The sequence below is a fragment of the Schistocerca serialis genome, chromosome 2 (genome assembly GCF_023864345.2).
Source record: "Schistocerca serialis cubense isolate TAMUIC-IGC-003099 chromosome 2, iqSchSeri2.2, whole genome shotgun sequence".
NCBI lineage: Eukaryota > Metazoa > Arthropoda > Insecta > Orthoptera > Acrididae > Schistocerca > Schistocerca serialis.
In genome coordinates, this window is record NC_064639.1 from 499,659,219 (window position 1) to 499,677,313 (window position 18,095).

Consider the following 18,095-nt stretch of genomic DNA (forward strand, 5'->3'; position numbering starts at 1 on the left):
AAATCTCCACCTAATACTACAACATGAGCAGGAAATGTATGCAAAGTATTCACCAAGTTTTCTCGCAGATGTTCCACCTCAACTGCTCCTCAGGCAGGAGGTCAATAAAAGCAAAACATGATGATGTCTGGTCCACCTTTAACATTTATTTCCATCCATGAGAAACCAGAACTGTTCTCTGAGATAACATATTACCACTTCCAAAACCAAAGAAAACCATAAGATAACAAAAAGAGGACGTGGAAATAAAAACATAAAGGAAAGGAGCCTGAAGATATATTTTACAGATAACTATCAAATGAGCATATGGTGTATGACATACAAAGTAATCATCAATGAAAGTTAAATTTTCATGACTGCATTGATCAATTTTGTGACTGGAAGCAACACACTTTAAAACCAAATGAATCAACTACAGAATCCAGGATGGAATGTAACAATATTTGAAAAGGATAGTTGCTACTCATCATATAGCACAACAAAAAGATGGTGCAAAATTAGCTTTCGGCCAACAAGGCCTGTGTTGAAAATAGACAAAGTACTGTCAAATGGGGTGATTTCGGACAGTTTTGTCATTATATTGATTGTAACTTTCGTATATATTGTTAGATTAAATTGATTGTAATGGAAGTGGTAGGGTATAAGTGTAACAAATAAAATATCCCAGAACCAGAAAGTGTATGTGTAGGTATATTTATCTGAGGCAGTTAAATAAAGTGTCTGAAGTCACCCCATGGATTGGGGTGATTTCGAGCACATGTGTTTTTTAAATCTCTGTCCGAAGTTACAGTATATAGAGGGTGAATTCGGACTGTTACTGCCCTTTTTTTAAAATTCTACATGCTTTTTATTTCATTTTGGTGACATTTTACACATTTTAAGGTAGCCCTTTGTCACGAATAAGTGATATGGAATGATATAATGAATTTTATATATTACAGATAAGTTCTGTATGAGCTTGTTTAATATTTTCGCTTAAGCGAACAGAAAGATCTTCCGACTGTCGTTTGAGGAATAAATGCACCCATTCTTCTCCTGGCAAATTATTACAAAATTTCTTCTCTTTTCAGCCAGATTTATCAAGGTAGCCTTTAACTAAATATCTAATATCCAATTTAGCGAAGGGAAATCTCCAATGTGCAGCCCTTAAGATACCTTGCTTCAACATTTCTTCTTCTTTATTTAGTACTGGCTGTCCTTGCTTTTTTTTTTTTTTTTTTAAATGAGCTTTCTGCACTTTATTTTGTAGGGTTGATTTAGGTATACCATACAAATCTCACGCTTTTCTGTAGGATAATTTACCACTCTGAATATCACAAACAGCTTTATCTAAAAGTTCCGGGTCATAATTACATCATACTGCAGCACCTCTCCTGCTCTTATACGTTCTTGGCGTTGTCCGAAATCACCCCACACAGTACACAGTTTTACAAAAACTGTCATTATTTTATAACCTTGCACAAGAAATTTGACAAACTTGAACAGAAATTGTCTCAATGCTGTTAGCTACTGAGTGCATCAACAATTACGGTAACAATAACTTCCCACTTGGTGCAACAATAGAAAGTTTCCACTTTACGATAATGCATGGATTTTTAACACTGAGACTGTTCGTCAATTATTCACCTAGGGAAGCAATTGACGCAAAATAAAAGTTGTGGGAAGTGATAAATGCAATCTTGCACTTAAAAAAAATGGCGCACGGATGTTAAAATAAGTAACTCTTTGTTTCTATGCAGTGCAAAGAGCAAATAAGCCATACTGTCCGAATTCGCCCCGGTGTCCAAAATCACCCTGTTTGACGGTATACTGTTTTACAAGCTTGGTAGTCAACATCAACACGCTGAAAAGTAGAATTAACTCATTAGGAACAGATAACACAATCTGAAATAGTGAAAATCTTGCATTGTAGTATTTAGTGAGCTTTCAATCAGGAATAGTTTCAGGCACATACAGGGAAGTGGAGAACTGAGGATACCACCGTCACATTATACCTTTAGAAATGACTACAAAAATCAGAAAAAAAATTGTTTTGGATAAATGAAAGAAAATATAGGCTAACCTGAAAGTGTCAGTGACAGTAAGGGCATCATGGGTGGACGACGCCTTGTCCTGCCGCACTAGACGCACCCCAGAATGAGATACTGCCAGGTGCTGAACAGTCGGATGCTGATGACCACCCTGAAACAGATATCTCACATTCAGTGTCCAATTATAAAAAAGAATAATAATTCATTACAGAATTTACATAGCATATCACTGCAGCTGTTTAGGTAACACAACTGCATATTTTACCACTTTTTTTTTTAAAGTGTTTATCACAAAGATAGCAGTTGTCGAACATGATCAAAAGGTACATTCAGAAATGTAACTGAATACTTGATCAAATTATGTAAAATAAATTTGAACGAAAAAAAAAAAAAAAAAAAAAACCATATTTGTTGTGTATTAGTGTTGTATTTTTGGTATTACATCTAAAGAGGCTCCTTCATACATAAGCATGCTGTTGTGCTTGGCAGCTGTTTTTCCATTTCACCAGATCAAAAACTGTATTATTAAAAATAAACAAAAATAAAGGAAGGCAATAAAGTGATGTATGGTCCATAGGTACAGATAAAGGCAAAGACTTCAATAGCTTTCGATCTTGCACTCTTTATCTAGTTTAAGAACACAAATGTGGTAACCCTATGTTACAACTTGTATCACACTGACAACTTGCTGGGCATGAACATAAGAAAATGTGGGTCACCAGCTCATCTTCTTATGATTCAACTTGCCCATGCTGGCACCTTGTGGTACAGTTCCAGCTTCTAGATGACAACACAACCAAACAATGATAGCAGCATTGCATGAAGATCAGTGTGCACAACCAATAGACAGCACCACCTTGTGAGTCAGACTAGCAACCTACCTATTATAATTCTGGAACGAAGGGCACTCTTCCCCATTCTGCTACAGTTCATTGTATGCTCACGTGACTCCACTCTTGGCACTTTTGTTTAGATTCATCCCAGCTATGTACACGTACTTTGTATGGAACTTACAGTCAATGATCTCATTAAAATGATTTGATTATTCTATGTTTATTTGTGTGTGTCACTATACAAGTGGCGACGAATACAGTTCGTTATTTACATGGGTTTTTTCCAAGAAGTTTTACTGCAGCAGCAGCAGCTGGAAAGCCAGAAATGGTTGGAAATGCAGCAGCAGGGACACACAGCCAATTTGGCTAGAATATTACAGGCCTGTTAATGTGGGTATGAAATTTGCTGGCCTCTCTGCCATCTTTCCCCGCTTACAAAGACGCTGCCAAAAACTGGGAATCATATGAGAAATGCCTACTGCAACACTTCACCTCACAGACTTCAAGGTAATAGATGCCGAATTTCTTAAAGCTCTCAATCTGTTGCGGATCTCTCCACAAATGTACCATTTGTTAGGCAAGTTAGCCCCCTTCAGGACCCTGCATCTCTGTCCTTCAACAAAATTTGTAGTGTGCTGACTTTTTATTATTGCAAATATACTCATGATTTCTGTGACAGTGGAATGTTATCAGTGCAGGAAACAACCTCATCAATCATATTGGACTTGGGCTGTGGAACTGCAAAGTTTAAGTCACAAGCATCATTTCACTATGCTCAATTATGCAGACATAATGGTTCAGGACACTATTACCAGTTTGGCTCCTGATAAAGAAATCTGCCATTGGGCACTGTAGTTTGAAGCCCCTCCTTAGAAGAAGTACTTAAGTTAGCACAAGCATCTGAAGTTTCCCGAACTGCAGGCCATATATTAGATTTCTAGGGTGATATGGCCATGTCAACTCAGATGACAATAGGCACACGTGGTCCAGCATGCCTTCGGAGTAGGAAGTCATGGGACTACAGAATGCCACACTGCAAACATTCCACAAACACACACAGCCCGTGGTAGACGTTAATGTTGTTAGCCATGTATGTGACAATTTTGTAAATGTTTCTAACAAACTGTTCATCGATGCATGTATCAACGGTATGCCCCTTCAATTGGAAGTGGATACAGGCACGGCAGTATCGCTTTTGACCTCTGACACTTAACTGCTTTGCGGTTTCCCTCCAATGCCTCCAGCTTCAGGCCATCTTGTCAGTTATAACCCGCAACAAATTCCTGTTCTTGGACAGTTTTTGGCACAGACCACAACCGTGATGAAGTTGTTTTCACAGGTCCCACAACTGAGGACCATCTTCACAACTTTCAGCTCCTGTTTCAGACCATGCAAGTCTCAAATGCAATTTGGATACGTTAAACTTCTTACAACCCTCTATTAAACACCAGTGTATGTCAACGATAGTTCAGGTATACATGCTGACGTTGCAAGCTGAAGATGAACAGATAGAAAAAGTGTACGAGGATATTGAAAGGGTAATGCAGTATGTAAAAGGGGACAAAAATCTAATAGTCATGGGCGACTGGAATGCAGTTGTAGGGGAAGGAGTAGAAGAAAAGGTTACAGGAGAATATCGGCTTGGGACTAGGAATGAAAGAGGAGAAAGACTAATTGAGTTCTGTAACAAGTTTCAGCTAATAATAGCGAATACCCTGTTCAAGAATCACAAGAGGTGGAGGTATACTTGGAAAAGGCCGGGACATACGGGAAGATTTCAATTAGATTACATCATGGTCAGACAGAGATTCCGAAATCAGATACTGGATTGTAAGGTGTACCCAGGAGCAGATATAGACTCAGATCACAATATAGTAGTAATGAAGAGTAGGCTGAAGTTCAAGACATTAGTCAGGAAGAATCAATACGCAAAGAAGTGGGATAGGGAAGTACTAAGGAATGACGAGATACGTTTGAAGTTCTCTAACGCTATAGATACAGCAATAAGGAATAGCGCAGTAGGCAGTACAGTTGAAGAGGAATGGACATCTCTAAAAAGGGCCATCACAGAAGTTGGGAAGGAAAACATAGGTACAAAGAAGGTAGCTGCGAAGAAACCATGGGTAACAGAAGAAATACTTCAGTTGATTGATGAAAGGAGGAAGTACAAACATGTTCTGGGAAAATCAGGAATACAGAAATACAAGTCGCTGAGGAATTAAATAAATAGGAAGTGCAGGGAAGCTAAGATGAAATGGCTGCAGGAAAAATGTGACGACATCGAAAAAGACATGATTGTCGGAAAGACCGACTCAGCATACAGGAAAGTCAAAAAAACCTTTGGTGACATTAAAAGCAATGGTGATAACATTAAGAGTGCAACGGGAATTCCACTGTTAAATGCAGAGGAGAGAGCAGATAGGTGGAAAGAATACATTGAAAGCCTCTATGAGGGTGAAGATTTGTCTGATGTGATAGGAGAAGAAACAGGAGTCGATTTAGAAGAGATAGGGGATCCAGTATTAGAATCAGAATTTAAAAGAGCTTTGGAGGACTCACGGTCAAATAAGGCAGAAGGGATAGATAACATTCCATTAGAATTTCTAAAATCATTGGGGGAAGTGGTAAAAAAATGACTATTCACGTTGGTGTGTAGAATATATGAGTCTGGCGACATACCATCTGACTTTCGGAAAAGCATCATCCACACAATTCCGAAGACAGCAAGAGCTGACAAGTGTGAGAATTATCGCACAATCAGCTTAACAGCTCATGCATCAAAGCTGCTTACAAGAATAATATACAGAAGAATGGAAAAGAAAATTGAGAATGCGCTAGGTGACGATCAGTTTGGCTTTAGGAAAAGTAAAGGGACGAGAGAGGCAATTCTGACGTTACGGCTAATAATGGAAGCAAGGCTATAGAAAAATCAAGACACTTTCATAGGATTTGTCGACCTGGAAAAAGCGTTCGACAATATAAAATGGTGCAAGCTGTTCGAGATTCTGAAAAAAGTAGGGGTAAGCTATAGGGAGAGACGGGTCATATACAATATGTACAACAACCAAGAGGGAATAATAAGAGTGGACGATCAAGAACGAAGTGCTCGTATTATAAGGGTGTAAGACAAGGCTGTAGCCTTTCGCCCCTACTCTTCAATCTGTACATCGAGGAAGCAATGATGGAAATAAAAGAAAGGTTCAGGAGTGGAATTAAAATACAAGGTGAAAGGATATCAATGATACGATTCGCTGATGACATTGCTATCCTGAGTGAAAGTGAAGAAGAATTAAATGATCTGCTGAATGGAATGAACAGTCTAATGAGTACACAGTATGGTTTGAGAGTAAATCGGAGAAAGACGAAGGTAATAAGAAGTAGTAGAAATGATAACAGCGAGAAACTTAACATCAGGATTGATGATCACGAAGTCAATGAAGTTAAGGAATTCTGCTGCCTAGGCAGTAAAATAACCAATGACGGACGGAGCAAGGAGGACATCAAAAGCAGACTCGCTATGGCAAAAAAGGCATTTCTGGCCAAGAGAAGTCTACTAATATCAAATACCGGCCTTAATTTGAGGAAGAAATTGCTGAGGATGTACGTCTGGAGTACAGCATTGTATGGTAGTGAAACATGGACTGTGGGAAAACCGGAACAGAAGAGAATCGAAGCATTTGAGATGTGGTGCTATAGACGAATGTTGAAAATTAGGTGGACTGATAAGGTAAGGAATGAGGAGGTTCTACGCAGAATCGGAGAGGAAAGGAATATGTGGAAAACACTGATAAGGAGAAGGGACAGGATAATAGGACATCTGCTAAGACATGAGGGAATGACTTCCATGGTACTAGAGGGAGCTGTAGAGGGCAAAAACTGTAGAGGAAGACAGAGATTGGAATACGTTAAGCAAATAATTGAGGACATAGGTTGCAAGTGCTACTCTGAGATGAAGAGGTTAGCACAGGAAAGGAATTCGTGGTGGGCCGCATCAAACCAGTCAGTAGACTGATAATCCAAAAAAATGTCATTTGCCATCAATGAATACAGTCAACAAACAGTCATATACCAGCTACTGAGGGCCTACTAAGTACTACTAATGTGAAGAAGCTCCAGGCACTTTTTAGGCAAAGTCGCATATTACCACAAGTTCTTGCCACAAACATCTAGAGTAACATATCCTTTCAATCAATTGCTCAAGAACAGTGCCTCATTTGTTTGGAATCTTGACTGTGAACAACTATTTCATAAATTGAAAGATAGTCTGCATTCCACCCCATGCCTGGCCACATACCAGCCCTGTCGCCAGCTTGTTGTGGCTACTGACGCATCACAGTACGATGTGGGAGCCGTGTTGTCTCAACGCAACAGATGGTTCAGAACTGCCCAATGCTTTTGCCTCAAAAATGTTCAAGTCAGCACAGAAGAATTACTCGCAAATTGGGAAGGAGGCCCGCACCATTGTTTATGCTCACAAGAAGTTTCATGTGTTTCTCTATGGTGTCAAATTCCACCTGGTTATGGATCATCAACCTTTAGATTCCCTCGAGACACATCTGTCAGACAAGATGGCACACAGACTTCAACGGTGGGCTCTGTTCCTCAATAGTTTTCACTGCAAGATCCACCCGCCCAATGGCTCAGCACTCTAGTGCCGATGCCCTTTCTCACCTTCCTATGGATTAGCCACTGAAACAAGAACTGAGGTGATAAACATGGCGAGACAACAACAATGCAGGAACACTCCAAACAACGACAGTAGAAATCTCAACGCACGGAACTGGAATGCAGTACGACCGAGATGCACATGTGGACTATGGCGAGTACCAGACTGCCGGGATAGAGTTGCAAGTCTGCCTAAATACCTGACTACGGTAAATGTGATTAGCTGTGGACTTCACATGGTACAGAGGCTCGCGGCGCAGGTGCGCGCTGGAGCACAGAGACCCCTAGTGGGTGTCCAGGTCCATACTCTCTGGCACACATTCAACTTCTGCACATTCCGACATCAAACCTGTGTGTAGGGGTGAAAACGCCCCAGTGGTGTTGTGGTGGGCGGAAAGAGGGAATGGAGGGAGGCCTTGTGGCATCGATTTCCAGCAGTGGGGTGGGTGGGCCGTCCGTGGAATCCATCGAAACGTCATCGGAGGGCAGGGCATCACACGGCGTCTCCATCATTGTGGATGCTGGAAGGAGTGCCCACAGCCGGTGGCAGCAAGGCCAACTCGAGGGCCTCATGCACACCAGAAGGGGGCGGGGGGTTGGGGGACATGAGATGCCATGAAGGGGAACGAGGCCCGAGTTGGTTATGGTGGCGGCGCTCGAGGCCTTTCTGTGTCTGTACCGATGTCCCACATCGCCCATGGGCTGCAACTACTGTGGCAGGAGTCCAAGCAGCCTTGCCCCCATAAGAGCCGGCCCACACAGATGAGGTGCGATAAATGCTCAGGAATAAGGTGAGAGCCAACATGGTGGTGGAGGATTTGACGGCTTTTGTCAGCTGTTGTATAAACGTCCTGACCAGCCATTCCTCTGTGCCACTGGAGGACGGATGAAACAGTAGGGGACAGATGTGTTCGATACTGTTGGCCTCACAGAATGCATGGAAGGAGGCTGCCATGAATTGGGGGTCATTATTGGAGACCAAGGTACGAGGTAGGCCTTCGATGGCGAGAACCTGAGTGAAGGCAGTGAGTGTGGCATCAGTTATGGTGGACGCCATGCGTACCACGTAAGGATATCTGGAGTATGCACCCACAATGACTAACCACATCTATCCCAAGGACGGGCCCACAAAATCGAGATGGATGTGGTCCCAGCGCCGGGGAGGCGTGAGCCAGGGAGCAAATGATTGCAGCGGGCTGGCCTGGTGACGCACAAACACCATGCACCCATGGGCCAAGCATTCGATGTCGCCATTGATGCCAGGCCAATACACATGTCGCTGAGCCAATGCCTTCATATGGGACATCCCTCAGTGTCCACGATGTAGCAAGCGCAAATCAGGTGGGATGACTGCCCAATGCGTGTCAGCTTCTGCGGCCAGCAGAAGGACACCCACCACAACTGAGAGCCTGTGGGAGAGGTGCCACCAGGGGCTGAAATCAGTTTTCAACCAGGAAGTCAGATAGGTGGGCCAACCGTGGGTCACGTAGTGGAGAACCTGACACAGAATGGGGTCCCATCGTGCGGCAGAGGCAACCTATGCAGCCATGACAGGAAAGCCATCCAGTGTACCTTGGCGGGCTCTATCAATGTGAAAGCAGAAGAGGACTTCCTGCTGGTTGAACTCAAAATCAGTGCCTGAGGGGAGACATGGCAAGGCATTGGCGTTGGAGTGTTGAGAGATGGGCTTATATCAGGCCGCGTGGAGTGGCCAAGTGGTCTAAGCCATCACGTCATGGACTGCACGGACCCTCCCGCCGGAGGTTCGAGCCCTCCCTTGGGCATGGGTGTGTGTGTGTGTTGTTCTTAGTATAAGTTAGTTTAAGTAGTGTGTAAGTCTAGGGACCAAACTAAGCGGTTTGGTCCCTTAGGATTTCACACACATTTGAACAATTGCTTATATCGAATAACGGAAGTGTAATTGCGTGCCCAGCTCTGGAGACATTGAGCAGTTCGCCTGGGGAGGTGTGTTTGTGTGTGGGCCAAAGAAGGTAACCAAAGACCTGCGATCAGTGAGGTGAGTGAACTTCATCCCAAACAGGTAGATGTGGAACTTCTGAACGGCAAACACAATCGCCAGAGCTCTTTCTCAATCTGAGAACAGTTCCTCCGTGTTGGAGATAGTATCTTGGGCTGTTCTGAGCCATTCGCATTACTGTGAGCCAGGACAGCACCATTAGCACAGGCTGAAGCATCAGTGGTCTGGAGAGAAGCGGGTCAGGCAAGGGGCAGACTTGAGCATAGTTTCCAAGTGGAGAAAAGCTTGATCACAAGCAGGAGTTCTGTTGAACAGCACTGCTTTGTGATGCAAATGATTGAGGAGCTGTGCAACATTAGCAGCCTGGGGTAAAATACTTTAAGTAGTAGTTAATCTTGCCCAAAAAAACCTAGAGGTCAGATAAATCCTTGAGGTGGGGAAGGGCGTTGATGGTCACTATGTTGTGATCCGATGGATGAATGCCTTCTTTGCTGAGCCAGTACCCCAGGTATTCAACTACTGGTTGAAAGAAACTACTTTTTTCCAGCCAACAGCGTAAGCCTGTGGCCTGCAGTGTGTGAAATAAGGTATTGAGGTTGTGCAAATGCCCGTGGCGTGTACAGCCAGTGGCCAAGATGTCACTGAGATAATTGACACAAGCTAGGATGGACTGTGTGAGCTGCTTCAGGTACCTCTGGAAAATGGCTGGCACTGAGGAAATGCCAAATGGAAAGCACTTGTATTTATATAATCTGAAAGGCATGATGAAGACCACGATGTCCTGGGATTCCTCATCTAAGGGCAATTGGTTGTAAGCCTCCGCCAGGTCACCATGCACAACTTTGGTGAGAAGGTCTTCCTGTCTGGGAATGGGATAAATTTCAACAAGGGACCGTGCATTGATTGTAACTCCGAAATCCCCACATAGACGAAGGCAGCCATTGGGTTTCCTGATCACCACCAACAGGGTCACCCATGCACTTGCCTTCATGCGCTTGATGATGCCAGCAGCCTGCAGTCAATCGAGCTCTAGCTTGAGTGCTGGACGTAACGTCCACATTCAAAATGCAGAGCTTGAGGAACAACTTTTGCGTCAATGGGGTGTCCAGTGGGATGACTGACTGCAGTGTGTGCATGATATCCTGATATCCCATTGGTGAGGGGCGGGAGTGGGTTGAGAAACTGTGACAGACAGATTGGCGATGGCCTTCTTTCTGAAAGAGCATGCACGTCTTCCAGCGATGGAGACAGTCTGCGTGAGAGTGGGTGGAAAAGCACTGTGGTGGCTCCGAAGCCACAGAACCGCCAGACAAGGAGGAGTCTCAACAACGTTGCTCTCTGTGGGCTGTACCACGCCAATGGTGCAAGGGAGGTGCCCGCAGGGAGGACTCTACTGTCGCCACCTGTGGCCTCACCATGATATGCTCGTTCCCCACTTGTGCAATTTCAAAGGATTGGGCTATGTGCAGAATGTCTTCTGGCGTGGGGTTATCGAGTTTCAACGCATCCTTGCGGACCTCTGGATTGGGGGCCAAGTGAATGATAACATCGCAAATCAAGGAGTCTGCATACAACGCCTTGCAACACTGATTGGTGCAAATGAAGTCGCATTTGTGGCTGAGACCCTGCAAGTCCGTGATCCAAGAATGGTATGACTGGCCAGGCTGTTTATGGTACTTGTGGAACTCAAGCTGAGATGCCCCAATATGGTAAAGCTGGCAAGAGTAATTAGTCAGCAGCCCACATTTCTTGTGAAAGGAGAGAGCCACAGGGTTGAACAATGGTGCCAACTTGCGGAGCAGAAAGAATGTGTCTAGTGAAGTCCAGGACAAGAAGAGCGACCGCTGTAGGGATGCAGGTATGTTTCCCGTAGGGATGCAGGTATGTTTCCCAGTCTTCTTTAGCATCATCAAAGGGCAGCAATGACAGCAGTCATAGGGAAGCATCAGAAACCAGGACACCTGGGAGCTGGTGTGGGAGTGCGTCCCATGCCATGACTTTGTCTGTCAGCAACTGCAAGGATTGCTGTAAGACATCTAACTGGTGCTGGTGCTGGTGCTGCTGCATAAGCTGCTGCTGTTGCTCCAGGAGAAGACAGACAAACTTAGCCTCCATGCTATCAAACCTTTTACCTCATTGTGAATGATATAGCCATGAGCGGTGCACAGCAGAGAATGGAGATACGAAGCTGCCAAGCGGGGAAGCCACAGACATGACAGATGAACAAGTAGGGAATGGCAGACCTATGACTGATCAGGACACAACCAAAGGCAAGCAAGCAAGAGCTGAGGTGATAAACACGGCGAGACAACAACAATGCAGGAACACTCCAAACAACAACAGTTGTGGAACTGGAATGCAGTACGGCCGAGGTGCACACGTGGACTATGGCGAGTACCAGACTGCCGGGATAGTACCACATCATCATCCTCATAGTCAGTTATCTGCTATATTAGCAGGTCCTTTGCCTCTCCATTTTCTGCGATCCATTGCTTCCTTCTTAAGGCTGCTGTATGTTGTACCATCCATCAGTCATCCAGTATCTGGAATCTCTTCCTTCCTCACTTCCTTTTCCCTTCTACATAACCTTCTAAAACTGTTTTTATCAGTCCGTCATTCTTTCTTAATATATTCCCAATCCAATTTCTTTTTCTTCTGTTTATTACATCTAGTAACTGTCTTCAAGTGAGCTTCTTATTTCTGTAGAGAAAATGTGAAGAAGGGAGGAGATTCCATATTTGTCAGAAACTGTTTTGATTTCACGAATATTGATATTAATAAATTTTGCTCAAAGCATCACTTAGAAGTCTGCGCAACAGAAGTAGTATTTCATAATAAGTCCTTTATAATATTAGGTATATACAGATCACCTAGAGGAAATTTTAACTTCTTCATAAAAAATCTGGAAGCCCTGCTGTCCCATCTCATAGTAAAAAACAAGGAAATAGTGGTTGTCGGGGATTTCAGTGTTGATTTATTGAACAACTCTGTCAGTGAACAATTATTGCAGTCAGTAACACTATCACTCAATTTAGTTCCTACTGTGAACTTTGCTACTACGATCTGTAAATGCTCTGAGAGTGCTTTGTAGACAAATTTAGTGCCACACGTCTGCCTAAATACCTGACCAAAGGAGACGCGATTGGCTGCAGACTTCACGTGGCAGGGAGAGTGGCGACCTCACACGGTGAGGCTTGTGGCACAGGTGCGTGCCGGAGCACACATACTCTTAGTGGGTATCCAGGTCCATACCTTCTGGCGAGCATTCAACTTCCGTGCCTTCCGACACCAGAGGGAGCTAACTGAAATTGCATTTAACCATGCCTAAACACTTCCAAGCAATGTCCAGTGGAAAGTGTTTTTGGTCACTGGTTAACAGGCACAGCTCGCTTAGAGCTGACAGATTTGTCATGGCCTCAATTTTGTACCATATGTTGTGAACATGACCTTTCACTGTCACTGAGTTTATATATTTTCAGTCCTCATTAGCTGATAACCACACTATGAATTTTTTTCTGTTATGTTGTTGCTCATATAGGTTTTTAGACATTTTCAATGTGCAGCATCTTCAACAGGCAACCAAGCACACTTAAATTTAGCACCATATGTTTTCTAACCATCTGCAACTAAAGAAAAGAATATTTAATCTCAAACATAACATGTCTCTTATATTCCTTGCAATAAACTTTTTAAATGAAGTTCTTCACTGAAGTTACGCTTAAACATGTCTAAACACTTATGACCAATGTTCAGAGGAAAGTTGTTATGCCACTGGTTAACTGATACAGTTCCCTTAGAGCAGATTTGTTATGTCCAAAATTTTGTACCATATGTGGTGTACATGAGCGATCAATGACAGTGAGTTTATGTATTTTTAACTCACATAAACTGATTACCACAGAACAGATTTTTTCCTTGTTATCTCATTGTTCATACAGGTTTCTGGACATCCTGAATGTGCAGGATCTTCAATTGGCACACAAGCACACTTAAATGGAACTGGAAGAGGATGACGTCCTATTCCAGTGGAAGTTACTGACGAGGTTGCTGTTGCTGTAACTGACCATGCAGCACATGGCCCGGGTAGTGTTAGCGGTCATGCAGAGTCATGAGAGCTGTCCATCCCATCGTCAACAGTACAGAAAATTTTGAAGTCAATTTTACACTGGTACCTGTACAAGATCCACATGATGCTTCAGCTGAAACCTCATAATTTGCAGCAACACTCTGCATTTGCTCTTCAGTTTCTGGCATGGATGGAAGTTGATGATATGTGACCTAGCAGTATGTTATGGAGTGATGAGACATATTTTAAATGCAGGGTGCAGTGATTACACAGAACTGATGAATTTGGGGCACTGTTAAACCACATGTTGTGCATGAAGAGTCACTGTACTCACTGTATGTGATGTTTGGATTCACAAGCGACTTTACCCTCAGTCCATTGTTCTTTGAAGAGAATGCACCCAGAGGACCTGTCAGGTGTACTGTGATGTCTGCAAGTTATCGAGATCTCCTTGTACAGCAAGTGATTCCTGCTTTGGAAGAGAGCAGCTATGTGGAAACCACTGTTGTCATGCAAGATGAGGCAACACCTCATGTCGTTCACCCAGTGAAAGATCTGCTTAATGCAACTTTACAAGAATACTATCACCAGAGGTTTCCCAATGGATGACCTGCAAGACCATCTGATCTGAATCCATGTGACATTTGGCTCTGGGGATATCTAAATGAACATGTTTACCAGAAACATTTTCAGTCTCTACCTGATCTGAAGGCCAATACACAGGAACACATTGCTCAGATTCCACCAGAACTGCTGTGAGCAACTGTTGATCATGTCATTTTACAGGTGCAGCACAGCATCAATGTCTCTGGTGCTCATACTGAGTAAATTATGTAAGTGATGGTTAAGAATAAAATAAACATTTTGCCTTTCTCACTTGTTTAGCTTTCCTACCCATGTCCCATTCCTAATGCATTACATAAGGAAATATTTCTATACGTATTTTTAACATTCAGAGCACCAGATTTGAATCTGGTGGGCAAAATTGGAACTATTTTTTTTTCAGTGTAAATCAGTTCTGCATTAATACATTAGAATATAAGGGGCGTTCAAAAAGAAATGAGCAGGAGTCTGGAATGCACAAACCAGTGACAGGAGGGTAATATCGTGGCATACGTAACGAGGTGTGGTTCCAACTAGAGAGTTTAAAGCCCGTCGCTAGAGGGCTTACGTGCACGTCACTTGACTATACAGAGACAGCAACAGCACGCATCAATCGTCCAACACTAACATTCACATGCAAACAGTGACATTGAGGCATCAAATGAAGAGCAAAGAGGTGTTGTTCATTTTCTGACAGAAGAAGGAGTAGGAGGAATGGACATTCATTAATGAATGTCACAAGTGTACAGCGAACACTGCATGTCCCCTGCAAGGGTCAGGGTGTGGCACAAGCGCTTCAGGAAAGGATGGGTGTCGTCAGCTGATGATGCACGGTCTGTAGCATGAAACTACACTTCTGATGACATCGTCCAGCTGGTGGATGCACTCATTACCCAGGACCACTGAGTGACAGTGAAAGCCATAGCTGCCATGGTCAGATTGAGTGTCGGAAGTGTTCAGACTATCATGAAGGAATGACTGCACACGTGCAAAGTGTGTGCCGAATAGGTGCCCCACAGTCTTCAACCACACCAGGAAGCATGTTGAATGGCCCACTGTCTTGCTCATCTGCAGCACTATGCTCGGGAAGGGAATGCATTCCTGGCACGAGTGGTGGCTGGAGACGAGTCATGGTGTCATCACTTGGAACCAGAATCAAAACGACAAAGTCTCCAGTGTCAGCATCCAAGGTCACCACCACCCAAAAACGCCGAGGCCATCCACATAAGTGCAGGAAGTTTATGCTGATGTTCTTCTTTGACCAAGATGGCCCCCTTCTGATTCATTTCCTGCAGCACGGGACAACAGTGAATGCCCAGTGTTACTCGCAAGCTTTGAACACCCTTCGCCAAGTGATCAAATCAAAACGACCAGGCAATCTCACCTGTGGGGTCATTCTGTTCCATGACAATGGAAAACCTCATACGGCCAACAGTCACGGCATTCCTGCAGAAATTCAAATGGTAGGTTCTCGGTCACCCTCCATACAGACCAGACCTCTCTGCCTGCTATTACACCATTTTCTGTCCCATTAAAAAGGCTCTGTGAGGCAAATGATTCACCTCAGACGACGACGTCCAGCGGAACGTGCGGATCTGGCTAACATCGCAGCCCCGGGAATTTTGTGATACAGCCTCTCACCATCTTGTGTCACAGTGGGATAAGTGTCTCAACAGCCACGGTTAATACTTCTCACATACAAGTACTGGTTTCTGTAATTATGCCTCCGGCTCGCTTCTTTTTGAATGTGCCTTATATCTAACACATTTTGCTGCCATATGATAATTGCAGCTCACATTGTAACTCTGTGAGTAGCTGCATTTTAATTGTAGCCACCTGGTACCTAATTGAGATTTTGATATAGTATTTTATCTTCTGAAATAGGTAAGACATACATAATTGCTATTTATGCATTTGTACATTGACCTGAGCAGAGATACTACTTGTTTAGGTTGAATTTAAATTTCAGTGCATGATTTTTACACATATACAAGTCACATATTCGTGCTTTATTCAAATACTGAAACAGCATTATCAAGTCAAAGGGAAAAGCACTCCGTCTCCAGGCCACAAGTGGCCCATTGGGACCATCAGACCGCCATGTCAGCCTCAGGTGAGGATGCAGATAGGAGGGGTGTGTGGTCAGCACACTGCTCTCCCAGACGTTATGATGGTTTTCTTTGACCGGAGCCGCTACTATTCGGTCAAGTAGCTCCTCAATTGGCATCACGAGGCTGAGTGCACCCCAAAAAATGGCAACAGCTCATGATGGCCTGGATGGTCACCCATCCAAATGCCGGCCACGCCCAACAGCGCTCAACTTCGATGATCTGATGGGAACCGGTGTATCCACTGCGGCAAGGCTGTTGCCAAGCCGAAGGGAGATAAGTCAATTTCCATTCTTTATCTTGTCTAGTGAAACAATATCTGCCAAGGGGTATATTCCACTGACACTACTTTTTGTTTATTTGTATATAGAGCATAGAGTACTTATGTGCTGTTTCGTAAGTTATATTATCAATCTGCAGTAGGGCAAATCAACACAGTACACCTGCTGAATGGATTGTCCATAGCTTTGGTTCACACACATCGAAAGCCATTTTGTCACCACTGGACTATTGCAAGAATCCAATAAATATGCACCTGTGGTGGTACTACTGGACAGCTGCTCCACCAGAGGTTAGCGATGTCATCACAAAACTGCCTGCCTCTGGAAAGTATGAGTAACTAAAAGATGAGCTCATTCTGTGGATTTTCCTCTCTAGCATGTAACAATTAGCACAATCTTTGCAGAGGGAACAAATTGGCAAAGGGAAGTCATCACAGTTCCTGTGACACTTCTGCACCTTGGTCAGACCGGACAACCCAGACCCACTCCTGTGCTCCATGTGAATATTTCACTTGCTGGAATTGCATCACAACCTGTTCTCGGTAACGCAGAGGCAAACTTAAGCGATATGGCAGAGATCATGGACAAAGTATTGGAGGCTGCCACTCCACAGGTATTTAATACAACAGCTGCCAGAAACAGACTGGACTACATCGAGCTTTCATCTCAAAAAGTTGGCATGGCATGTCACAGCCCTTTAATATATACAAATCACAAGACCGCATTCCATCACAGGGAGAACATAACATGTGCTCCTCGTCCTCACCAGACTGAACCAATGTATTTACCACCGTGGTTTTGTAGCCAGGACACTTAAGTGCAGATCACTGTGTTCGTGTGTGGAAAACATAAGACACCATCCTACCACACCCTTTGAGCAAGTCTGCCAGCATCTTCAACGTGGACAGCTATCATAACATTTAGTGATCACAGGCAGGACCATTCAGGTGCAGTTTCTAGTGGATACTGGGTCAGATGTGTGGGTTTCCACTTACTATGGCAACCGTGAACACATGAAAATTACAACTTAGCAGTTCCAAATAAATCACTCACAACTACATATGGACTCGTGAGTCTGGACATCTGTTAAGACAGTCACTGAAGTTGCGATTTATATTGCAGATGTGACTTACACTTTATCGGACTAGACTTCTTGTCCTATGACATCATACTTGATGTGAGGAACACTACCATTTTGGACAAGTCACATCATTGAAGGTTTCATGACAGTCCACACAGCGCAGCAATCTGTTGGTACCCTTCCTTGCCACACTGCTGCCACTGGTGTGCCAACTGAAAAAGTTCCATCAGTTATGCGACCCCTGGAGTGTCGCCATCACCCTACCACTCAACAGTGAATCACATCAGGATCACATCTCGTATTCCAGTTCTGTCACGGCCCAGACAGATGGACCCCAACAAACTCCACATCACAAAAGCAGAATTCAATGCAATGACCCAAGCAAGCACAGCATGACCATCAGAAAGCAATTGGGATCCTCCCCCTCATCCAGTACCAAAAGAACTGGAC

The 18,095-nt window shown here is 43.8% G+C and overlaps 1 protein-coding gene across 1 annotated transcript in view; it reads right to left on the bottom strand.

Moving 5' to 3' along the window:
- Positions 1 to 18,095, bottom strand: part of LOC126457445 (unconventional myosin-XV) — a 945,978-nt gene that overhangs the window by 190,409 nt on the left and 737,474 nt on the right. Inside the window, exon 47 of the mRNA XM_050093727.1 lies at positions 2,063 to 2,181. Coding sequence (XP_049949684.1) covers positions 2,063 to 2,181 — 119 coding nt within the window. The remainder of the gene's footprint in view (positions 1 to 2,062; positions 2,182 to 18,095) is intronic.